General features: G+C 39.6%; 1 protein-coding gene across 1 annotated transcript in view; it reads right to left on the bottom strand.

Annotated features, from left to right (window-relative positions):
• The window catches only part of LOC139727080 (uncharacterized), a 90,602-nt gene that overhangs the window by 29,180 nt on the left and 35,255 nt on the right, over positions 1–26,167 (bottom strand). Inside the window, exons 41-71 of the mRNA XM_071638058.1 lie at positions 25,759–26,097; positions 24,425–24,529; positions 23,650–23,772; positions 22,820–22,921; positions 22,187–22,384; positions 21,567–21,778; positions 21,034–21,191; positions 20,128–20,239; positions 19,530–19,643; positions 18,270–18,572; positions 17,585–17,755; positions 16,888–17,016; positions 16,256–16,416; positions 15,646–15,772; positions 14,960–15,168; positions 14,356–14,449; positions 13,460–13,623; positions 12,846–13,017; positions 10,325–10,381; positions 8,360–8,608; positions 7,202–7,444; positions 6,402–6,607; positions 5,145–5,311; positions 4,505–4,655; positions 3,778–3,934; positions 3,042–3,146; positions 2,361–2,535; positions 1,924–1,990; positions 1,332–1,499; positions 738–852; positions 167–292 (exon numbers count right to left, since the gene is read on the bottom strand). Of these exons, the coding sequence (XP_071494159.1) occupies positions 167–292; positions 738–852; positions 1,332–1,499; positions 1,924–1,990; positions 2,361–2,535; positions 3,042–3,146; positions 3,778–3,934; positions 4,505–4,655; positions 5,145–5,311; positions 6,402–6,607; positions 7,202–7,444; positions 8,360–8,608; positions 10,325–10,381; positions 12,846–13,017; positions 13,460–13,623; positions 14,356–14,449; positions 14,960–15,168; positions 15,646–15,772; positions 16,256–16,416; positions 16,888–17,016; positions 17,585–17,755; positions 18,270–18,572; positions 19,530–19,643; positions 20,128–20,239; positions 21,034–21,191; positions 21,567–21,778; positions 22,187–22,384; positions 22,820–22,921; positions 23,650–23,772; positions 24,425–24,529; positions 25,759–26,097 (4,979 nt within the window). The remainder of the gene's footprint in view (positions 1–166; positions 293–737; positions 853–1,331; positions 1,500–1,923; positions 1,991–2,360; positions 2,536–3,041; positions 3,147–3,777; positions 3,935–4,504; positions 4,656–5,144; positions 5,312–6,401; positions 6,608–7,201; positions 7,445–8,359; positions 8,609–10,324; positions 10,382–12,845; positions 13,018–13,459; positions 13,624–14,355; positions 14,450–14,959; positions 15,169–15,645; positions 15,773–16,255; positions 16,417–16,887; positions 17,017–17,584; positions 17,756–18,269; positions 18,573–19,529; positions 19,644–20,127; positions 20,240–21,033; positions 21,192–21,566; positions 21,779–22,186; positions 22,385–22,819; positions 22,922–23,649; positions 23,773–24,424; positions 24,530–25,758; positions 26,098–26,167) is intronic.

Raw genomic sequence — 26,167 nt, 5'->3', positions numbered from 1 at the left:
ATATTTTCAGTTTTCAGTTTCTTTAGTCTTTGATATGTGGATTGCCAGTGTCAATCTGGTGGAAAGTATGAAATGTCAAAAACAAAAACACATGAACAGTTTGGCTTGTGGCATTTCTAATCATCAGTAGATAAAAAGACATTCAAAAAAGGATGTGCTATCTCACATGTCTGAATTTGTTGGCCGTGTCCAGCTGCTTGGTCATCTTTCTGGACAGATCCTCCTGGTCATTCTTATCCACAGTGGCACTCTCAAAGCTTAGGGCCAGGTCCAGTAGTCTTTCTTCAAGCGCCTGTATCAGAATAGAAAATTGAATCAAATGGTCATCAGGGTAGAAGCTCATGCACATACAATGGTATACAATGTATGTTGAATACAGATGTAACTGCTGGAATAGCAGAATCCAATTACACCTTCAATGGAAATACTTCAAGTTATATGGTAAATTAGCAGTTTAACATAGTTAGAATACCATCCTACTTTCCGCCTTTCCTCATCATTGTTAGAACTGTTTTTGAGGGCCTTGCCTTAAGTGATATTTAGGCATTGCCAGGTATCAAATTAGCAACACACAAATTATACACAGGTATTAATTCATTCAGCAACATAATTCACTTCAATGTTCTGATCAAAAAGTGCCTTGTCTGTGGCAATTCCAGTGCTTGCTCGAGGTTACACATATGCCTGCATGACTTTAGCAAGCAAGCAACTAGATACAAATTGTAGCTGAACTGTACCTTCTTCTTGTTCTCCAGCATGGAGAGCTTGTGTTCGGCCTCCTCAATGGCTGCCCTCGTCTCCTCCACCTTACTGTGCAGCGGCTTCACCTTGGAGATCATCAGGCGGTGATACCTGTCACCATTACAAGGCAAAGACCAAATAAAAACACTTCAAATACAAGTCTACTTTCTTTGACGGAGACCTACAAGGACACACTAACAGCAGCACAATGAAAGGGGAATCATGTACATTTTAGCATCGTAGTATACATTTTATACATGCAGGTACTCTTATTCCAAAGATACATATTTAGTATTTTGGCATCCATCTAACAAAGTTGTTTTCTGTATGTATCAAAACAGTGAAGAAGAAACCCTCTCCAGCTTTTGATAAAATCCCATCATATCACTGGCTGTCAATGTATCTGAGTATACCTGAATGAAGGGTTGGCAATATTCAGATACATGTAAGATCGGACTGGTACATGATGTGCATTTGGAATATGGACAGAAAACAAAAAGATATTGTTTGTAATGAAAAGGTTGATGATCACAACAAAACGGAAGGGAGATAAGATAGTATGGAGAAAGATTGTAGTCTGCTCTGCTCACCTGCACACACCCCTGACCCAGTTACAGAGGGAGGCAGCGGCTGCATTGTTGTTCTTCCTCATCATGTTCTTGGCCTGGAAGGAGGACTTCTTGAGGTAGGGCTCCACCAGGTTGAGGGTGGACTCAGGCAGCTCTGAGTCATCAAAGGCACTCAGCTCCTCTATAAATCTGAGCAGGAGATTGAGAAACATACATTCAGTCTATCCTCAACAAAGTTTCAAGACATCAGAGAACAGCTTCTCCATAATTTTTTGGAAGATTAAAGTATCAAAAATAGCATCACTGGCTTCCATTTGAAGTTAAGTTTCATCCATGATACATATTTATTTGTTGATAAACATAAGTATTGTAGGTATGACTAATTACCACCAGACCTGAAATCAATATACAGTGTATTCATGGATCAATATGTGAGAGTTATTATCATGGGACACGATCCTGTTATACCTTGATATCTGCACACTGTATACATTGTAGTTCAGAATGTCTGAATTGCAGTTACTATAGAGTCTTGCTTTCTATTACTTCAAACACTATTTTAAGCATTTCTACATCCATATTTGAATAATTTTGCACAAATTTTCATTCTCACCTCTCGATGTTTGCCATCTGCCGCTTGGCTCCTTTACTCCATGTCAGGTCAGATGATGGTGATTTTACTGAAATGAAATAACACAGATAAAACCAGTCGGAGATCATACAGGCTATGTACAATCATCTTTCTCTGACGAACAAGAATTTGCACATTTTGTCATTTCTGAGCAATTTCAGTACAGTAATCCCTCTCCATATTTGAATATGCAAATCAAAGGGACATACATGTATGAGTATACACTCTACATGTACCAACATGTAAGATTACAGACATGCAATACATTTGTACCATACAGCCTTTCTGAATAAAACACATTTCAAAACAGCATTATCCTGGCTGACGAATCTTGAAGGCACCTGATGAGAAATACATTTTGTAGTATTGGTATTTAGATATGCTGTTAAGAATACTCTGAAAAGGAGTAGAAAACTTACAGATCATGATGATGGCTGCCATGAGGTCTTCGATGTCGACATCTGGTTTCTGCATGGCTCTCAGCTCACCCAGGCTGGTCACGTCCAGCGTCTGCACCACTTTCTTGGTGTCTGCTACCACGGCAACCGTCTTGTACACTGCCCTCTCGTGGGCAAGGGTGTATCTAGGTAGAGCCTGATTGGGGGATGGATGGGAGATACACTATCAAGTATTGAAAGAGTCTTATGTAAAACAGATTATCATGTGGGCTTGATGGACATGTTCCCCTTTGGTAAGGGCTGGGATATGCGACAGTTTGCAGCACACCATATTATACTTGTATGAACTCTTTCCAGTCTCTCTGCATGGTATTTACACAATGGATAGAATTTCAAACAAGGGGATGTGAGAAGATCAATACAGTGAAGGAAAATGGCATAGAGAGCATCAAATGACTTACAACAATGTCACTACAATTGCAATCATGACTTAGAAATAGACTATGTTGTCTAATTGAAGGTGATGACTGATCAGGTGTTTTTTTCTCAGCCATAGATGCACCACAAACAATTACAGATTACCCCTTCTTCTTGTCCATTCAGACAAGCAATGATGATGACTCACTAGGAGTTGATATGAACAGATATGCTGTCAGTGTCATTTACTGCGGTCATCTTGCTAAGATCACATGTCCTACGCACCTGTTTCAGTTTCAGGATGCTGTCCATCTGCTTCTGGACAATCTTGACCTGCTGACCGGCGATGGCCTTGTCTTGACCAATCTGGGACAGCAGCTTGATGGTTCCCTGTCAAGAAAATAAAACAGAGATATAAAATCATTTTCTGAACCTCAATCATATAATTTGTTAACCCTTTGAGGACGAGTCCCGAGTGTTCTCAGGCAAGTGTCTACAGGAAATGCGTATTGTAGCAAAATCAGCCTGTCCTCAGCGGGTAAAGATTAAATAACATGGATGTAAAATACATAGGGCTCTCAAACAATTCAAGACGTTCACATCAATGGCAGTTTCATGACCACAAGAGGTAAGGATTATGGAGTGATATTCATTGACGTATGTGACTTACAAGACCAATATAAAGGTGATACTACCCGGGTAATACAACCGTCAAATGTGATTTCATTTGAAGATGGCAATGACAACAAATATCTATAGGAGGCTGAAATGTTGTGATCCAGCACTAGTGTGCACGTTACACCATTAGTACTTTTGCAGCAGCACAACAAAAGGCAAACTAATACAATTTCGATGTCTTGACTATTCACTCACATGTTGGTTGGAGTATCTTCTCGTCCCTGCCCATAATCATTCTTTACATTATGTACATCTCCCCATCAGTTTGTACGAAGATAGAAGCTGCAATGCATATCCCAACATAACAGTGTCTCATATAATTGTACGGTGGGAGTTTACTCACGTCTTTTCTCTCTTCAAGAACAACCAGTTCATGTTCCAGTTGTTTCTGCAGCCGACTAGCCAGTTTGTTTTCCCTGTTGATGTGCTGGAGAGCCTTGGTGACTGTCAGGTGCTCCTCATGGATCCTGGACTGGCGCAGCTTGTACATAGACAGAAACCTTGGAGGTGGGAGATAGTGAGGAGGGTAAGAGTCAGTGAGAATGATTGACTGATATTCTGACCATCAAAAATGATATTGCACTTACAACCCGTGTAAGACATAATAACTGGAAAAAAAAAATCAATATCTGGATTTCCACAGAACAACAGAGAATGTGATGTCCCACACACCCAATACACAAAATTTGACCAATGTTATAATAAAATTGCGTAGATTAAACGTGTCTACAGTTATGGTTTATTGAGAAAAATAGCGATATCTCCTTATATTTCAGGCTTGATTCGTGTGTAGTACAATGTACTTTAAATAGTTTTGATTTACAAACTTTTGGTGAGATGGATCTTTATAGTTCCAGACTTTTGAAAGGGATAGCATACTAATCAAATAAATTAACACAAAACTTTCGACATCCCAATTTTTACAGGACAAGTACATGTACAGTATCATGAGGAAAAACAAAAAAGTGATATCTCCGATACTCACATGAGCCTTGATGGAAAATAATTACTATAAATGTACATATATGTCCTCATGTAATAAACAAAATAAAGTGAAGGACAAAACTTACCTTTCCACAAACTTTTCGTAGGTGGTGTTGGTGAGGTGCTTGTACCTCCCTGGTCCCTTCTCCTCCCCATCCAGCTGCCTGATAGAGAGGTGCATTGTGGCTAGCAGGTGGGCTAGGTTCTCCTGCTGGATGTGGTTCATCCCCTCTGTACCTGTAATGTGAAATGGCAGAGGATCAGATTAATGTTTGAGCCTTCAATATTGACTTTAAAAGCATTGCCACCAAATTTGACTTAGAACATGGCACGTTCATGTGTATACTCAGCCTTGAGTCACTCACAGTGTTAACTTCATCACTATTTTTTTTTTTTTTTTTTTGGTTTCCATTTTAATTCTGTCATCAATGGTAAAAGCTGCACAAAAGCACAAGAGATACGATCGATTGTGATTTATTTTATTTAAGATAATCAGACACAGAAAGTGCAAATATTGTCATATTTTCACATCTGGTGAAGAGCCAATTTCTCCTAAATCATGTTTCTTATTTGCACAATATGCATTCATATAGGGCAGTTGCTGAATACTGTACAAAAGCTATTAATAGAACAAAAGAATTAGAAAACATAAATGTGCACAGCATTGGCTTTGCACAGATAATTCAGTACATTACAGGTGGGTTTGGGTGCTTAGCAAGTACAAACCTTCCAAGTATGCCAAGGCATGATCCACAAGTTTTTCCCTGGTCCAGTGCTGATACCAGTGACAGTTAAGGTGCTCTGTCAGGGCGGGGTACTCTCTGCACCGCCGCTGGAACCTGTGTCCAGTGTCTGCTGAGATGAGCACCACCCTGAAGTTGTTGCGCACAGTTCTGCAGTGAAAATATAATATTGCATAAATTTAGACCGTTCATGGACAAGATTATATTTCAATTTCTACTTTTTAGAGAGCTTCAGGCTACGTTATTTACTGTAAAGTGTGATATTGCAGGATCTCGCTCGGCTTTAAATAACAACATTTTACTTTGTCTAATTCTGTGCCTTTCTCACGATACAAAATTTATACTTCAAAATATTTACACTTCAATGTTGTTATCATTTCACAAAGTACCAATTTTATCTCTATATCTACATGAAATATTTTGATGTGAAATTTAAAACAGAGTTTAGGGTTCTTCTTATTATATTGACTTTAGTGCCTTCATCTCCCTGGTCACAAAATGGTTGCACTTCAGCACAACAATCACCTAACACAAAGAAAAAGATTCCTCAACCCTTTTTGTGTAAGGCACAACTTGTCCAGGTGCCCAGCTTTTTTCATCAGCATTTAATGATCCATTCAAATTTGACCTACATGTAAAGCAAGCAAATCCACTCAGGTGTAGCAATGCACCTCAGTCCACTATAGGGGGATTAGGAAATTTCTATTCATTGGCAAATGTTTTCCACATATCTGCACTCATCTGTGAAGTGTTAAAGCTCTCATTAAGGTGTGCCAGTCAGTGAATAAAGCACACTAAAGCTTTATCCAGATGCTGCCGCATTAACTCCAGATTCAAAGGCTCTGTTAAAATGACGCTTAAGGCACATCTCACTTCACAAACATATTGAGACCTCCCAAATTCTCTGAGTGAAAAAATAGGGATGATTTGGCTCAAAAGTAGGAAAGAAAGAGCAGTTCCCAAAGAAGTGTGTCACTGACTTATCAAAAAAGATAGGAAACTCACATTGAAACAAATGCTGGGTAAGATCAAAATTCAGATTCTTTCCTCCAAATTCAGAATGGTTGGGAAGTCTGCATATTCTTTGATCTTCGTTTGCTGGTACAACTTGCATGAAAACAAAAATGACAACTCAATGCTCAAAAATACAACTTTGCTTACCTTTTTAGTACAACTTACTTTAAAAATATATTCTTCGATCCATGTTATACAGAAAGCAAAATATATTGGCACAACTCACTTGAGGAAGAAGTTCCAAGCTGTCTCCCTGGTGTAGGTGAGACCGGCTGCTGTGACCTCAGTGCGGATGGAGTTGATGATGGTAGTCTGCTCCTCACTGGAGAAGAGATGAGTGATGGCTCCAGTCACTACAAACTCTTCAACGTAGACCAGGAAGTCCTCCTCCAACAGGTCTTCTTCTGTTAGTAGCAGCAGGAGCTTCTCTCCCTGTACAAAAGACAAATAACACATTTCATACACAAATGGTCACTATACCTGCATGGTAATAATGCATTGCTATTTGATCCCCTTACACCAGTTTGCATATACCACACTAGATAATTGCAAATCTGCCTAAGTCATATTACATTATTACAGAAAGAAAACAAAATAACACAGCGCATAACCATGGCTTAAAGACACATTATGCCACAGTTTCTCTCATAAAGAAAACATAATAAGGAACTTAAACAATATATTTACTACTTTTGTATTCATGCAAAACTCTTTAAGACTTCTGGTATCAATCTGGTACACTTGTATCTGATATAATTCAACATCATTGCTGTTGACAGACAATCTTTCAGTAAATTGTTATTATCCACTAACAGGGCAATCACCCATTCAATGTAAATATTTTTGCATTGATAAGCAAGCAGAGGACTCATTTAATGAAGCCTGAATAATAATTACATGATATTCGAAAGAGAGCAAAATGTGTTTAGGGCACCTATTCAGGGTCACAATTTCAAAACGGCACACATATACATTGTATGAACAAACAGAAAATTTAATCATGGCAACAACATATTTGTTGCTGACCTTAACACCAGCCTTAGAGTAGGCCGTGACGAGGTCTGCCTTGAACTGGTCCACCTTGTAGCTCCTGGATGAGGCGGCTGGAGCAGAGCTGATCTCAAAGACGTTGAAGCCGCACAGGCTGGCTGCTAGTCGGGCAAAGAGGTTGCTGAGGCCCGGGTTGCCATCGGCAACAAGCAGGGCGTGGCCCACCTCGTGGGGCGACATGATGGTACGGGCCAGACGACACACCCTCTGGATGGTTTCCTGACAGAGGCAAATTTGAAGGGACAAGTTTGGATATGAACTCCAACTCTTTTTAATAAGAAAGTGCATGATGGTGGTTGCATTTGGTGAGGCACTGAGAAACTCTCACATTGTAACAAGATCAAGTTTCTGTCTTTCATGGATATCATCTTAATTTGTACATTAAAGCAAAATTAACATTTTAAGTACTTTAATTAAACACTGAGAAGTGATCAAAAATGCATGAAATACCCAGAGTCATCACAGTATAACTTGATAATTTCTAACCAAAGTCAGGTGACTTTATTTGGCATGACAGTATCTTTTCCTAAAAGTTAAAACAGAAGTAGAGTGTGTTTCCAACCACAAACAATCCTCCATTCAAAAGAACACTTTATAATGACTACCCTTCATAAGAGGACATGAAGTGTGCGGCTGAAAACAATTCCTTGACCTACAGTATACTGACAACAGGTGCACTGCTGATCAAGACTGGCAGAGCAAGGGAGAAAAGCAGCAGTTAGCAGGACCGGTTTTAGGGCAACTGCCCCCTGGACAATTACCCAGGACTCTTTCCCTGACCCCAACTCTAATCCTAATCCTGAAACTGAACCTAATCCTGACTTTAGCTCTTACCCTAAACCTAACCCTTATCTCTACTCTTAGGTTATCACATACTAGTATTTAGTCAGAGGGTAATTGTCCTCAGGAGGTAATTGCCCTGATACGAGCCAGAACCTTAGCCTCGGTCCTGTTGCTTAAAACTACATTTATGGTTAACTTGCAATTAATAGTAACTCTGCAAATCAGTGGTAACCATCAGTGATATCTTGGCTTTGAATGGGCATGAAATAGTGTTACCATGGTAGTTATCATTGGTTTCTGAAAGTTGATGACAGGTAGTTTTATGTAACAGGGACAGGTGGTCTTTCCTACCTTGTACAGGGTGAGTTTGATCTTTGGGTGTCCCTTGTTGTACTCCTCCACTGCATCTTGCAGGAGGCGCTGGACCCGTCCAACCTCCGAGCATGGCTGGTACTGGTCCGTATTCTCATAGTCCCCTGCCCCGCCCGCTGTGCTGCTGGTGGCCTGAGATGACCGGTAGCCGCCGGCCGTCACGATGCCGGAATCCTGCTGGACCAGGTTGCTGAAGAGGGGCTGCTCTGGGGAGATGGTCAGCTGCAGCTGTGGGAAAGGAGGATTCCACAAAGAGTGTCAGCACATACCTCATTTGCAATGGGACTTTTTACTTTCTTTTACGGGTATTATAGGAAACATTAGCAGCAGCTATGTCAGGATAATATGAGATGATTCATAGGCCAAAGCAAAAATTGGTAAAGTGTATCTCATCATTTACTTTCAAGTACATAAGTGAACTGACTTTGCTGTCATGAATGCACTGCTTCTATTACTGCTAAGTGATAACGTGGGAATGGAATGCTAAAAGAACACATATTGTTTCTATATTTGTGACACATAAGCAAGTGAAGAAATTTTATGAAAAGATATGTCTAATCCACTTCTGCATACCTCATTTGATTCCTACACTCTATGATAGACACAAGTACTAATAGAACCATTTCACGGATATTTCAGACATATTTGCATGACTGGATTCACAGTCTATTCAATTAAAAATACTAAAAGTGATTCATCATCAAAGTCTACATCAATTTTGCATCTTAACCAGTGCATACTTGCTTTAACAGGCGAGCAATACAAAGTAAAATGCACATTATGTATGCAGAACTCTACACATTTCATCTACATAATATTATGTTTGACCTTTAGCACCCAATCTCTCACTGAAGGACTAAAATGTCAAGTCACAAACTCAGCTCAGAGAATGAATATCACAACAAATCAAGTCATCCCACCACCATGAAAACTTTGCTCACTAATCTCAGAAGAAAAATGCAATGGCATCTTCACCAACTGGTTATGTCACACAATCATTTTGCTGACACTGAATAGAACAAAATAGTATACTCTCTATATGGCTATATATGTACGCGTTGAAGATTAGGCATAAACAGGTATGTTGCATTTTCCAACAAATAGATATGTTTCCATCGAGTACAAAATAACAAGTTAAATCATGCTATAGTCTACCACAAACAAAGCCAATGCACACAAATTTCCATATGGTATGTTGAGGATGTACACACTGTAGCTGTGTTATAATACACCAAAGTCACAATACCATGTCATGGAATTGACCAAGAAAGCTACTGTTCAAGATATGCACCTAGAGATGAGAGTGCACCATTCTGTTCAAATGAACTAATACATATCATCCATCATCAAAGAAACATATCGTCGCTGGGATGACTAGACCTTGTATCTGCAATTTTGGTGAAAATGACTTTTTTGACTAATGGTCAAATAATGGGTTAATGTGATGTCCTGTCCAAATCCCAACTGTCTTACTCCAAAAATGAAGCCACCACTGCATGTCAAAAGAAAGGCTATCCCATTCGCCACAGTGCTTTGGCTGCCATGTTTTTTGGCTCTCCTGAACATTTGACATTTGGTAGATATGAGGTCTTGTCGCCCCAGGGACGATATAATTTACATTTAGGGTGAATACTTTGGTTCAGATGCCTGCATGAGTAAGGAAAGAAGTCCTTTGCTCAAAATGTAATCTTTGTACACAGAAAGGGCAGGACAAACATGGCTATAATTATTCAAAAAGAGGACTGGATTGAAACATAAAATCAGTTACAAACAATAAAAACATAACACCAATTGAAATACAAAAAAAAAATGAGGATAGTTCTTCAGCTTGCTCCACAGACACTATTTTTTTTAAATATTAGCCCAAGAAATAGTTTCCACATGATCACAGCACATCAAACAATAAATTGCAGTCATGACTGCACACAGCACACAGCTTCCTACCACTTTGTCTCCTTTCATGAATGCTCTGGCATTTCGACCGGGGCTGTACGCCTCAGACTAGCAGGATGCAAGGTTAGGGCAATGGTGGTTAGTGAGAGATAAATGAGATTTAACAAGAAACTAGAAATGTCGCTATGGCGACTGGTATGCCTCCGCCATAATGCATGATTCTCCTAATGGGTCTATAGTACATGTGGACAATGTGTGATTACATTTTAACAAAATTGGCAAAATATCAAAATGACATGTTTGTCACAAATGTATTGAATGTTTACCTTCCTTGACCTACACGTGTATGTTTAATTGGATGAATTGGAGGAGAGCATGTATTTGGGGATTTAAGAACTTTAACTTGACTTTGACCCTTTCATAAGTTTATGCACCGAGTAATTTTCAAGGTACCATGTATGGAGAAAAAGTGCAATTTCTGTATTGAACAGTAAATTGTTATCATTTTCATCTGGCCTTTGATTTATAAGAGAATCACTGTCAGGCAGAACATACATAAATATGTACTAAGTTTCAAGATAACTTGAGCCACTTCCGAGATATGGAGAAAGAAGTAAGTTCAGCACTTTCACTTTGACCTTTTGACCTTTGACCTTCTTGGCAAAAAAAAAAAAAATCCCAGATAATTTCTATTGGGTTATACATGCATACATCAAGTTAAACAAAATAATCCTGCTGGCATTGCATAAATATAAGGAAAATAGTAAAATTTTGAAGTATTGCCTTGACCTTTGACCCCTGACCTTTGACCCAATGAACCCTGAATTCCCTAGATAACCACTGCCAGTCAGTACATGCATATATACTATGTTTCATGAAGATACCTTGAACAATTTCCAAGATACAGAGAAAAAAGTAAAATTTTAACACTTTACTTGACCTTTTGACCTTTGACCTTTTGACCTCATGACCCCAAACTTTCACCAGAGAATCTTAATTGGGTAATACATGTATACACTAAGTTTCAAGAAAATATCTTTAGGCATTGCATAGATATGGGGGAAATAGTGAAATTTTAATCATTTGAACTTGACCTTTTGACCTTTGACCTTGAGCATGTGCACCCAAAAGTTGATAGGCACAACTTCACCCCCTAATACACATACATGCCAAGTTTCATTAGGATACCTCAAAAGGTTTTGGTAGTTACCCTGTCCACAAAATTCATTACGGACGGACGGAAGGACGGACGGACGGACGGACGGACAACCCGAAAACATAATGCCTCCGGCACCACTTCGTGGCGGAGGCATAAAAACTGTGCATGCAAAATATAACACGACGTTTACACTTCACAAATTGGGTATTTGTGTATATAGTACCTACATGTAGTACTGACAGCTACAATGTACCTATCAATAATGAACTGGTACTATGTTCAGAATACTCTAGTGCATTTTGAAATGATAGACACGCCACGTAAGCTTGCTCCTGAATATCGGTGGGTGGTTTGGACATTTTGATTTCACAAACATGCAGTGGATGAGTCAGTGTATAGATAATGCAATAAAAACAGTGGGCAAATGATGTACAGTAGACATGTCATTAGAGGAAAAAACAGAATTGAAGTTGTGATGTGAATGTAATAATGCCATAAACAAACTGTGGTGGTGATGTGTTCACGCATGGTTACATGCTATATATACTGGGGTGCTTGATGAATTTATGAAGTGTATTGTAGACATGGGATGAATAGTGTGCAATTTATATGAAGTCTGTGAATTCTATGATAAATCATGCATTGCTACAGAAACTGAGGAGATGTAACTCATCATTTGACCTTGACTAAAGTGTGTGAAACTAAGACTGATTATGATGAAAGTGAAGATACATGTATCATGCAAGTGGAAATATCAAATGTATGAACAGCTGGAGGCGGTGGGGGACTGGATGATTATTGATCAGCTACTGAGTTTAATTTCACCATGTGCTGTCAGCTTGCTCCATTGAGGGACATGCATATTACAGCAGTAATTGTGAATTGCTACATATGCAGTTATGCTTTTCATGGCTATTTGATTGTTTGCTTGTTATGTTTGTTTAATTTTTTCCCCTTTTTTTACAGCTTTTTAGATTACAAGAGCTGCATTATGTGTAACTGCAACTTGCAATAACAAGCATTGAAAATCTCTTTAGCAAATGATGCTGACATAAGTGCAAAGCTTGCCACATTCTTTTAAGTCCCCCCCCCTCACAAAACCTAAATCAACCAATTAAACATGCAACCAAAAACATAATAATGATAATAATAATAAGATAGAGCATGATCATTTCAAATGATGGCAACAGAGTATACGTGTGTACACACTTAGCCTTGATTACACTTCACTGTCAACTGAAACTCTTGTATAGGCACATTTTGATTTGAACTCAATCACATAAATTTGTTTGATAGGTGAAATTACATGCATGGAATTTACAAGGGGATTGCATGCAAACTATGCTATTACAGCAGGAATACACCAGAGTGAGAATTCCAGAGTCACAGCAAAGAGGAATTGGGACTCCTTACCGGTTCCTCAGCAGTGAACTCTTTGCGGGCAGCCGTGTAGAAGGCCAGGCTGTATCGGTCAAAGTCCACAGGACTGACCAGCCGCTGACCATAGACCCACTCACACTCATGCCGCCAGAGCAACAGAAGGTTGTCGGTATTGGTGCCTGGTCTCAGGGAGAGACAAGTGTTCCTGTTTGAAAAGAATAATGAATTAGAGGATTTCTCATGAACTAAATCCAATTAAAAAGAAAAGATACATCCGTCCAATGTTTGAACATCAAGTATTGTCCTGGTCAAGTAGTACTATCTTATAAAACAGAACATTTTTAGTCTCTTCCTGTTCAAAAACCTCTGCTTTGAGCATGGTTCTTTTATCAGGTAGAATAAAAAAACAAACAAACAAACAAACAAACAAACAAACAAACAAACAAACTGAATTACTTTCTACTATCAGGATTTTAAGCACAATACAAAAAATATACAAAAAGAGATCGACAAATGAATACAGTAAGGCGGTCCTTTTGATATAAAGATGTGAGAAAGGAGGAATGGAGTAATAAAGTGCCAGACAAACTGACCAGTGAGTTGTATTTCAGCTAAGAAAGGATCTACAAGGGAGTAAGGAGACTTACTGGAAGAGCCTCCTCATATCTCGGAGAGAAAAGATGTAGTGGCAGCGTTCAGCCGTTGCTAGGAACATGGACCGCATCCTCTCTTGGACCTCGATGGTGACGTTGACTACCATGGAGATGAGGGCTCGCATCTTTTCCTCCTCCTTGTCAATCAAGTGCTGCTTCTGGTTATAAAAACAATCAACATTATCAGGTTAAATAACCAAATTACTCCAGGGAGTATAAACATATGGAACAGATTATACTCTAAATAATTTATCAATTGAGGTATAAACCTAAGTTAATCTATGCCAGTAAAAAGAGATACCAAGAAAAATTCATAAAGTCCAGCATTGGGTCTGAAGGATAACAATTTCTCTGACTAAATAACAATTTAATCGTCTACTTTGGTCACAACACAATGATGTGCGTACATGAGTAGTACACTGCAGAAAATTAATTCAGTACATTGACATAAATAAAGACTGTTCTATAATCAATATGCCTAGGTACTGTATATATTTATAATGCAAAAGTCCATGGCAGATCTTGAGCTTTGATAAATATATCTCTAATATGTTTTTCTCTACTTTTGCAGTTCGTAGATACATAAACACAGTGACATACATTGTAGCTGCTTGAATGGGTTACCTTTAAGTGAGAACGAAGGCAAGATACATGTAAATGGATACTGGTACAACACATGTTTTATGGGGTTAATCGAGCTTTGATGAATATACTGGCATCTATTTGTTTTTTCTTTACTTCACTTTTGCAGTTACTTGTAGTGGATACATAGAGAGACTCCACAAAATATAGAGACATACAGTCAGATGTAAGTGACATATTACTGCTTGCGGCACCTGTTAGTAAGGAGCTATTTTCAATGGCAACTGGTGAAAGAAGGGTTAACCTACCTTGTGGTCCTTGCCAGCACTGGAGGAGGTTGTGGCTGGGGTTAGGAAGTGGGTGTGGAGGAGGGTGGTGAAGATGTAGTGGACCTGAGAATTCCTGGAGGGACACAGAACAAATGACGTGAAGGTGAGTATACAGGCGACAGATCTCATTAATTCATACATTGTCATCTGGATCATGTAAACCACATTCAATCAGCTTTATATCAGTTATGAAAAGGGTAAGTTGACAATTTATTGCCTTGTACCCCATCATATCTCACAAGCAGAAAAAAAGAGTGAAAGCTACTAAGTGTGTACATAACAGAGAATCACTTGATATCTTTTGGATATTGTTTCAAGAAAATATATGTGCACTTGGGGTAGGAAAGGTTGACTTTGACTTGACTCGATCCTGATTTTTAGCTCTTTGCTGTAGGTGTGCTAGGTTTTGGGGTAGGCATTGGGCAGCTGATATGTTTAGATGCCATACTTGAACAGAACAAATTAAATAAAAAAGCAGACTAACAAAAAACAAGAAATATGACAGACAAACGATCTCTATTAGACTTGATATAACAAATGCAGGCATATCTGCAGTTTAGAAATATGTTGAAGCCCCACTTACTTGGGATAAGGCATGCCAAGAACAGCAAAATGTCTGACAAGACGAGGATTTAGGCTGGGCACACTGGCAGGGGTCATGGGGTTAACCGTGGTGACATAAGTCACATTCTTCACCTCCCGCATGCGGTGGGTATCAGGCTCATAGAAGCCTCCGGAGTCCAGGTGCTGGCGGACCATGGCTGGGGCTGACTGGTGGTGGAACTGGTCAACCTAGGATGGAGGTCAAATGGAAATTAAGAAGGTGAGACATTTGCCAAACAGAGAACATTATTTTTCCAACAAAATTCAAAATAATTCAAGACATTCTGTGATGGCAAGCGAGCTACAATTGAGGTGCCATCATGTGCTTGGTATGCGTTGCCAATATCGTTGTTATTTTTCAACACATTTTGATTGATAATTGTGAGGTGTTTTATTGATTGCGTTGATGGGACATAAAATTGTATAAACTTTGTAGCACGCACTATAACACTGTTCATTCAGACTGCAGATTTGTTCATAGTTTTTTGCCTCAAGGAGTAAACTGAATGAAATAATACATGTAACTGGCCTGAATTACCTAGCAGACTGAATTGAATGCTCAAACTTCTCATAACAGCAAACCTGTGAACATTCCACTGTTTGTATACTAGTGTTGAAAAGGCCTTTAGGAGTTTCGCCTAAAGAAGAAAAATAATAAAGACTTACAAAGGAGAGGTTGAGGTCGTCCACGAGACACATGAGTTTCTTGTTGCCCTTGGGTACATAGGTACGGCCATGGCGCCACTCTAGCCTCTCTTCAAGCCGCTGCCACAGCACACGACTGGTGGTGAACCTGCATGAGGAATCAATTGATGGTCACTTATATGAAGATATCAGAGAGATAAGCTATTGATACATGGTAGTCGACCTACCTTGATTCAATGTCAGCCCAGTACAGATGCTACACATATTTATTGCTGTTTCCTTCAAAACACTCCTAAAATAAAGAGTAATGATAAAGAAGTAACAAGACAATTATGATAGCAAATACCTCATAAAAAAAAACATAATATATAAATAGATAAACACCTCTTTGAGGGGTATTGTTATCATCATCAACAATATGTCCATCATACTTTGATATCTGTACTTACAATATCTCAAAAGCAGAATTGCAATACATAGTTGCAGTGGCAGTAGAAAAAATAGTGTAAGTGTGAGTGTGGATTACAAATTATATATTTTGGTCACAGCATAGAAGTTACTTCTTTTCTCAAAAAGTCATATCAAGCCACAGAGATGAAATCAGACGAGAATTTAGGATAGGAAGGGATACCTGTTGGCTGTGATGGTGAGAGAGAGAACCTCAGCCACTTCTCCCGAGCACACTGTGCGGATGCGATCATTGATGATGGAAGTCTTCCCACACCCAGCCTCACCCACCAGCATCACTGGTTTGCCAGCATCGGACAACAGGCCCAGCAGGTAGGAGATTTGCTGTATACAAAAGAAAAACGCAGAAATACATAAATAAGCCAATCCTGCATTATCATTGACAGCAATTATAAAAATCAATGGACTTGCATTCAATATCCATCTTCACAACACAATAAGGTTGATACTGTAGATTTACAAGGCAGTAATGGTGCTCATGACGGAATGGTACCAGTCGATGGCACCTAAAGGGCATGGCTGGTCTTGAACAGGTTCAATAACAAGGGCATCTAGCCAGACCACTTTACATACCTGACATAAAATTAGAGAAACAAAACTTCTTCTTTTTTTTTTATATAGATTGGCACAAGAATAACAAAGTGAAAAAAAAAAGAGAAACAGAAACATTGAAAACAAAACATATCTTACAAGATTAAAATGTTAAATAAAAATGGTTGCATTAATTCATTACTGTTGCACCAAGAGAGAGTTTAGATGGAGGATTTGACTTGTCTTAGAGGTAAACCTTCTTACCTCAGTTGTAACAGTGTGCACGAAAGCATCCAGTGGGATGCCCTCGTGTGGTGGCATGCTGTAAGGAGGGACGGCTTCTCCCCAGCTCACCATCTCCTGGCTCTCACCATCCACAAAGTAGTCAAACACCTTGAGGTAAAAATGCAAATGGAACAGAGTTGGTTATAATAAAAGGCAGGTGCTGCTTTGAAAAGTTCATATTCATACCATTTAGAATATGAAAATTATAGTTAAGCTTTACAGGGAAATGTACTGTACTGTATTCCATAATTCCCAAAGTGTATTAGGTAAATGTAAGAAAAAAACGCCTAGCACGTATTACAATACTTGAAGGTTAAATGTAATTTGTACACTGTATATATGTTTTGTATACTAGATGAGGTACCCGTATGGTATCTAAATCAAATGGTCAGTGTGAAGTGACCTCTCAATATAAGTTCTACACCCACACTGGAACAAATCAACTGAATATTATATGATCTGTTATTTTCACATACAGATATGAATATGTAGGTCACAGACATTTTTGTGAGATGTTCTCGCGGATTGACGCCGAGAATGTAGTACACTGTAAGTGCGTGGTGACACTTTTGCAAGTTGCAAAATTCTCTATCAAACATTGGTTCACAAAATTCGTGAAAATTAAACCCTTGAACACATGTCAGCTGACAAAGTAGTTTCAGTGTCTTATTCTCACCTCTCCTTCTTCGGGGTAAACAGCGCGATCCTCAAATGTAGAGCGCCACCAGTGGCTGAAGGTGGAGCGGTGCTTCTCCTCCAGTGTCCCACCAAATGCCCAGACAGCAGCGAAGCTGATGTAGCGTTCATACTGCTCGTCAGTCAGGTCTGCATTGTGGGCAATGATGGCCTGGGAAGCAAGACAATATTATATATTTTATTACAACCCACATTACCTATACAGAGCTTAATTACTGATTGGCACATCTGCTGCACTTTACTGATTGGCACAGATATCTGAAAACTAACTGCTAACAGACAGAGGAATTATAACTAATCCCCTGATCCCAATTTTTCAAATATGGTATTCTTGTGGACTGAGGAACATTGGGGAACATTGTCAGGGCTGAGTGGGCCAGCTAACTTTATACAATCAGCTAACCCTTTGAGCATGGCTGATTTTGCTACAGCACGCATTTCCCACACACACTTGCCCAGTTTATACTCGGGACCCGTCCTCAATGAGTTAAAGGTTTGGAGGATTGACTGTATGCTGGAGTAAAAGACAAAGGTACGGCAACTTCTAATCCAAGTTCCTGGCAACAAAAGAACATTATCATATTGTAATTGCAGAAAGAGAACAATCTCCTTCACACCCTAACCCAACTGTAGTGTACAACGAACATAATGTCAGCTGGTCTTACATCAAGGATGCTGCAGAAGGTGAGGACCATATTGCTCTCACTGGTGTCCAGGATGCGTTTCATCTTTGGTCTCGTCCGCTGCTTGCTGGTCGTCATGACAGCCGGTCTGGTGCAGAGGTCCAGGTACTCCATGGTGGGACCCAGGTACCGGTCAGTCAGTGCCTTCAGGATGTCCTGCTCCTTCTCGGGACGGCCGTCGATCCAGGCGGTCAGGAGGAGGGGCCAGTCGACATCGGATCGGTCCATGGAGAGGACACCGACGCGGGAGATTAGGCCTGGATTCAGCTCTGTGATGCTCTCAATCTGTGACAAACAGACACATTAAAACATTAAGCAATACAAGGACAAGTAGAATAATATCACAATATTCTTTCATTGAACCTTCATTTGTCATTGGCATACATTCATCCGCAGCATAGACTAGAGAAGGTGGAATCAGATTGGTCTGTGCCTCCTTGAAAAGTGATGTCTATAGGATAAATTGAACAGAAAAACTTGTTACACTTCCAGAATGCTATGAATGTACTGTATTCAGGTAACTTCTCAAAAATACACTGTACCATCATAAATGTAAATGGCAAGGTTGATGATTGGCTTGAAAAATATATGACTATTCTGGTATAGTGTATGTCAGAATGACATTTCTGATGTTCTATCTTTCTGTTTTGTTTTATTTTTTCCTAAGATACCAGTAATATCTAAAGCCCGCCGCACACTACACAATTTTGCCCCGATTCACCGGTCTTAAGACCTTAAGACTAGAAGTGTGACGTCACAGTCTTGCCAGTTTCCAGTCGTACGACTGGGTCTTAGCGCCAGTCGTAGAGATTTGGCATGTTGAATTTCTACGACTGGTCGTAGGCTTTCAGCCATTCACAATGCAGTAAAATGCAAGCGCATGCAGTGCGCACTGCGCGCTTTACAGTCGGGTCTTATAGTGTGCGGTGTCCGGTCGTACGACTGGTCTTTAGACCCAGCTTGGCTTAAGACTTTAAGACCAGTCTGATCGTGTAGTGTGCGGTGGCCTTTACACAGTTCCTCAAAGACGTTTTGAACTATACTACTATTTCAACAAGTATTGCACTGATAAATGAAAGAAAGATATTATTCAAACAAATTTTCATTTATAGAGGGAGACAAACTGAAGAAACTCAAACCTATTGCACTGATGTTCAACTTTTATTTCCTAGCTTCTGACACGCACATTAATGTTACATACTAAACCCTCATATTCTTATACATACATACAACTGTACATACCTCCCAGAAAATGGACAGATTCTCTGGAATGTGCACTCGCTCATTGTTGGCGAGAACCAACATCCCCTGATGGTCAAACAAGGAACCAAAGATCTCCATCTGGACAGAATTGATCTGTAGACAGGAAACACAAGACAGTGGACAAAGAAGTTGGTATAACTCATAAATGGTATGGTTTGATTTGAATAGACTAGATTTGATTTGTATTTGATTTTTAATATACAATGTACAATTCTGAAAGAAAAATCGAATGAACACTCATGAATATCTACAGACCACTGTGACATGAAAGACATTATGAAGCACATACGATTCCTAAAAAAAAAAAAAAAAAAATCAGAAACATTCGCCAAAAAAACAAAAACATTCATGAAAATTTTTAGGAATTGGAGCCAATGGGCTTTTTTGCTGCATGAAACTTTCACGAATTGTCGACCATAAAAAAATTACATGTACACTACTTGTACTAAAATACATAGAGTTGTTGACCTTTTCGCATACTTTGGTTTATTTTCATGAATCGCGGCTCTTTGCAAAATGCAGGAAAGTCTCATACATGCAAAATTTGTTGGTTTTACAGTAGTTGATTGTTGCCTACCTCTCCATCAAGATGTAGTGCCTTCATGAGAGGTTTGCTCTGATTAGGGTCAGCCATGGGAACCAGGCACAGCTTACGGAGGAGGGCTATGAAGAGCCCATCACGCCACTCCCTGTAAGGTGTCGACAAAGAGTAGAACAAAATTTGAACTGAAATAGCCAAGGATATACTCATGTGTCTCTTCTATTAATTTGTGACCTTGTTATAGCAATATTTGACCTTATTATAGCGAAAGAATGATACGTACTGTGTATGAAAAGTACTGCCAAACGACTGCATTTGAAATAATGTGCAGCATATCCTCACTGTAAATATTTCAGTCACCAAGATGAGTGGATTTGCAATTGGTATAACAAGAACAGGATTTTAAGAAGTCAAAAGTCAAAAGTCATTAAAGCTGTGATAACCCTAAAAGAAACAGAAAATAATGTGTCATCTTTGCAGAAGGAAACCACAGTAAAATTCTGCAAACATGAAGATTTGATGTTTATTGAAAGTTTGTTGAAGTGCTGATTTTGAAACAATGTTCCTGATGTGATTATAACGGATTAAACAATGGTGTGTATTTAAGCTGTTCATTTACTTTATTCAAGGGTGAGGAGGAGGATAGGAAGGAGTTTGTGTTGGCTCAGTGAGTAGAGCGGCTGCCCTCACAATCGGGAGGTCGTGGGTTCAAACCCCGGCCGCGTCATACCAAAAGACGTTAAAAGATGGGAGTTGCTGCTACCTTGTTTGCCGTTCAACAGTTGAAAAGGTTAGAGCAACGTCGATCTGGCGCTGCTCAGTGGCTGCCGGGCCCACGATCAATTGGGCAAAATGAATTTCCAGTCTTGGACAATAAAATTTGGAGTTTATTATTATTATTATTATTGAATGGTTTGCTTGTTTTCAATGACATTCACTCACTTGGTGTCTGGGTCAGCGCTGCCGAGTAGCTCCACTGATTCCACAGCCTGGAGGAAGATCCTGTGAGCGATGACAGTCTTGCCTATCTCTCTCTGAGCTGCCATCAATGTCTTTATGACTTCACTCTTACCACAGCCTGGTGGACCAGTTACAATCACCTACAGAGAGATATTATATATAGGCAGGTATTGAGGGTCAACCATGGCTAGAAAACCAAAATGTCCTCCATGGTGAAAAACACAATGTAAAAGCATAACTACAATTTGTAACATAACACTCAGTGTGGACTATAAGTACTTAATGCAGGGGAAATCAACGTCATACTATTCATAAACTATTAAACAAATAGTACAATTGTTATTCAACATGCCACATTCATGAGCACTGCACACATTGAAACAAACCTGCACTTGGGCATGATATACATTTGTTAAGCATATAAACTAGTAGAGTGTATTTGAAAGCATGCAACATATACATGTATATAACATTGTCTCTAAAGACACACACATATCTACACATCTTGGACTCACTGTTTGATGTGTCTGCATCAGCTGTGCCAGCTGAGCCACGCGTGCTTGGAAGGAAGTGCCTGGGAGCAAGCCTAGCTCGTGTGTTGCCACGGCGATGGCAGAGTGGATGTCATCCAGGGGTTGTCTCTCTCCTCCACCCATAGGAAGGAAATTCTGGGTGGCCTTACCGATGGGATGGGTGGTCACCACGGGTGTGTTCAAACTTACTAGCTCTGTGGATGGAGTATGACAAATGAAAAACCATGTTACATTGAGAAACCTATACAGATTAGGTGACAAGATTTGCTATGAAAGCAGTTATGAGATGTCAGTCAGTGTACCTGCAGTTCATGTTGCACGGTGTGTTCACTTATCTCGTTTAGGACGGGCTGATATTGCTACAAAATGTATTTCCAATAGACACTTGACCGACTATACTCGGGACTCGTCTTCAACGGGTTAACAAAGTTTACCTAATGTTGATTAAGTTGTTAACATCATGAGCAATTGTACATGTATGAAGAAGGCAAGCATGAGAAATGCAGGGTTTGGTAAGTATTTGTCAAAGATGGCTTGGAAAGGCTGTTGTAAAGTACTATAATGGTTCTTTTATGCAAATTGATTATGAAACATGAACCTACCAGATCTCTTTCCTCCAGACGTTCCATCATGTCCACCAAAGCCCATGTCAACCGAGGTGTTGGGAAAGACATCCGTTACCATGGTGACAAACATTTCCGCATCACTGCCATGGAGGCGTGGCATGAAGGTGTTACGCAGTGCTGTGACAATGGCTTCAGCCTCGTACTTGGACAGGCTCTCAGGCAACTCGAACATTCCTATAACATACAAAAATATATGATAATAATAAAAATGTATGATAACAATGATAATAATAACAATTACAATAATATTAATAATACATTAATTAATAAATATGATTGAAAAAGGGGCCGGTGAAATATCAATATGAAAATGAAACAGATATTCAGTAGTGGAGGACAAAATGGAGTAAAAAGTACTGCAGCAGTTAAGTTCAAATGCTAATGAAGGACTTCCATCTGCCAGAATAAGACATTTATCATGAGATGAAGGCACAATGACAAACCTCTTGCACACATACCATTATATACACATACAGGTATCTACTACTATATATTTGGCACATTTGTTTTTCAATAAGGTATACAGTGTACCAGTAGTTGTGTAAGCACTATAAGCTTTATAAAGGTCATGGAGTCATGAAATATACAACAGAGCATAAGAATGCAAACCTTTCTCAACAATCTGCTCCTCATTGTCATCTTCTCCCTCGATGTCTGGTTTCCTGAAGGCTTGGTTCTCTCCATTCTCAATACTGATCATCTCAGCCAAGGCTAGAAAAGGAGGAAAGAAAAGCAACAATGGAAGGATGATTCAGAGATCAACTTTCAAAAACATGCTATGTGGTCAGTGCTTTGACTTTTAAATCTTTTTCAGCCATTAGGTTTTGTGAGGGGGATGCAGTAAAAGCTAAAGTCAACTGTGGTAGAGAAGTGGGTCACCATGATAGAGCACATAGGGTAGGTCTAACTGTGCATATCAGTTCTGGCACTGACACAAAGTGATACATGTGTAAAACAAAGTAGACTGAGCTGTCACATGTATGCACTTAAGTTTGTAATAGTGAAAAATCTGTACTGCTGGAAAGGTTTGTTTGAATGAAGACAGTTAAAATCAATGCAACAAATTACCCAAATTTTGCAGGATATTGGACCAATGTACATTTTGTATAGGAAATTGAGAATGAGTGTCTGGAAGTTACTACACTTGATATCTGACAGGGACCTAAAATTACTATCTAGGTCTTATGACTAAAAGTTGACTTGCTTATGAATTTCCCTTGGCTCTTTATACACACAAATTCATCATCTGCCCTTGCAAATGCTTAGTAAGATTGCATATTTGATATTAAAATGGATCATTGAAGCACCATAAATCACTTTCAAAGAAATGTATCCTAATCTTGTCGAGTGGAGGCATTCTCGTAATGACAAATGTGTAACTGAACATTCATCAAAAAGCACTGATAAGATCAAGCACCCAACAGTCCTGACCAACTCACCCATCTGGTATTCTTCTTCCACAAAGCTTGCCTGGAAGTCATCCAGCACATTGCCTGCTTCCACAATGACGTTGTACATGTTTCGCAGGGTCCATCCATGGGGTCCTTCATAGGAAGAGTTCCCTAGACAGAAAATGGAATGGTCTGACATTTAATGCAGTGCCCTATAACTTCATGGAGTCTCCTAATCATGCATCAGGTGCAACTGTAAATACTATTTGGTCTTTTCACAAAATGCACGCCAAGTATCTAATGTACCCTTTGCCTGAGGTAAAGTTTGTTTGTTTGTTTGTTTGTTCATTTTCAGCTGAGAGATGGCTGGATAGCCCATATTCAGCTACGTTAAGCTGGTCTTCAATAGGATCCAGTTGGATGTGAGGTGGGACCACTTCACCGGGTTAAACACCCTGCTCTTTGCGATGAATGAATGAAGCGGGATATTTTACGTGCATGAGTTGTTACTCTCTCATACACGGGTCCTCCATTTTATGTCCTATTCGAGGGACAGAGTGTTTTGCCTCTTGCTAGAGGGGACGGTATGCTTACACACAACATTGCTCAGTCCAGACTCGGGTTTGAACCCAGGCCGCATGATCGTGAGGCAGACGCGCTACCGACTGAGCCAACTCACCGCCCTGAAAGAAAGTGACTTTCTTATGTGTGGATTGTATGTCATGAATGCACCATGCCAGAGAATAGCTGAGTAAAGGATCAGAGTGATATGAGCTATGATTTCAAAAATAGAGACAGAATAGGAAAAACGTTGTATCCTCACTCAGTTTGTTGTCGCAGGAGACAGCCAGGCCAGCTGGGATGATCTTAGTGTACATCTCTTTCAGGGAAGACAGTCTGGTGGAGTGATCGTAAGCCTGGGTGAAGCCTACACAGAAAGAAAGACACACAGAAAACGAAATAAGAACCAATCATGTACTAAAGGTAGCCATAGTTTGCCAGTTTGTTCTGTGCTGACATCATTACAACATCAAGAGTTTAAATCTAATATCACATACATTGTACACTGTAGCTCTATTGCTTGGTCCTTGACATGAGAAATATATTTTGTAAGTTTGGTCAAAATTCTTGGCCGTGATGCTTATTACATGTAGTAAAATGCAACCGTAGCAAACACAGCAGCATAAAATGAGGCTTTGAGGATTTCTCACTGTTGATATGGTGATTGCATACACCGTGAGACGTCATCACAATAAGTCTTTAGCTGTAGGATTATGGACATTCAGTACTTTGCCATTGTGCTTTACAAGAAGAAGATAATATGTGACTCTGCACCTCAAAACAAACAAAAAGTCGCCAGACATGAATTTTTAGTTAAGACCATATTCTGAAAGAACAGACTTTAAGCTTTAAAATGATGTATAACTCAAATCAAATGGACTCTCCTAACCTATCTAAATATTGGAAAGAAAGCACAAACTCAGGAAAAGTGTGAACTGAGAAAAGAGGCTCTGAAGTACAATGTCTATTCAAGCGCTTAATCTTTACCAAACCGTGCTGGTTGTGCGATGAATGGGACAAAAAAAGGAAGTAAACCACAAGAGTAACAACAATGAAGGGATTATCAAATTAAACTGAAATTAAGCACGCCTCATTAACACATTCTGTCCACAATTAATGCCAACTTTCAAAGCAGTAGCATTATTCTTTCAAAAGTTATTAGAGTTGAAAGTGAAGAGTGTGGACAAGGTTTTTCAGAAATGAAAAAGGGATTCTAAAGACACACCTAATCACACTATTCTACCAAAAATGTTCGAGATAAACTGCTAAAAAACACACTTTCCTGCCCGTTTTATGATACCACATTTTAGCATAATGTAAAAGAAGACCCGCTCTTTCAGAAAATATGAAAAAGTCAAGTTCAGCTAGGTTGACCCATTTCACTTATTTTCAGTCCTCACGCAAAATCAGTGTGTGCGACTTTATGTTCGTTTTGAGGTGCACGGTCACATATGCCCTTGAGAGTTGACAAATGCAAAGTAATAATCTTTAGATCTACAAGTGCACACTGGCTGAAGCAATATACATGAATTGTAAGTCTCTATACAGATTTACAACAATAGGCCTCCAATCAGAAAGCTCTGTTGTACAATGTACCTTGAGATAGTAGCATGATCTCCATGGCAACACGGAATTCTGGGTTGGTAACGGAGACGGTGCGGAAGAGCCCAGTGAGGTGTGACGGCAGCATGGAGACAGGTGAATTCAGCACCAGGTGGCGGTCCACGTTGGACATGGGTGGAGCCTCCAGGGTGCCGTCCAGGGTGGCAAAGCACGCCCCTGAGGGATTCAGCGAGATCTCTTCCCCCAGGGCGGGGTAGAGGATGTGAGGCCTCTTGGCCCTCAGTGCCTCAAGAAAGGTCTGTAGGAGCTGAGAGAGGACGCTGAGGGCTGCTGGTACGATGTTAGCCAGGTTGTTGAAGCACACCCACGCACCTGAAGGAGGAAAAACAATACATTTCAATAGTTTATGAGCTGAATGATACATGCCTTCAAACATGATAGT

The sequence above is a fragment of the Diadema antillarum genome, unplaced genomic scaffold, assembly GCF_040938485.1.
Source record: "Diadema antillarum isolate AM-2024a unplaced genomic scaffold, OU_Dant_1.0 seq00000118_RagTag, whole genome shotgun sequence".
Classification (NCBI taxonomy): Eukaryota; Metazoa; Echinodermata; class Echinoidea; order Diadematoida; family Diadematidae; genus Diadema; species Diadema antillarum.
The sequence above is the reverse complement of the archived record's forward strand: the minus strand, read 5'-3'. Positions and strand labels throughout refer to the sequence as shown.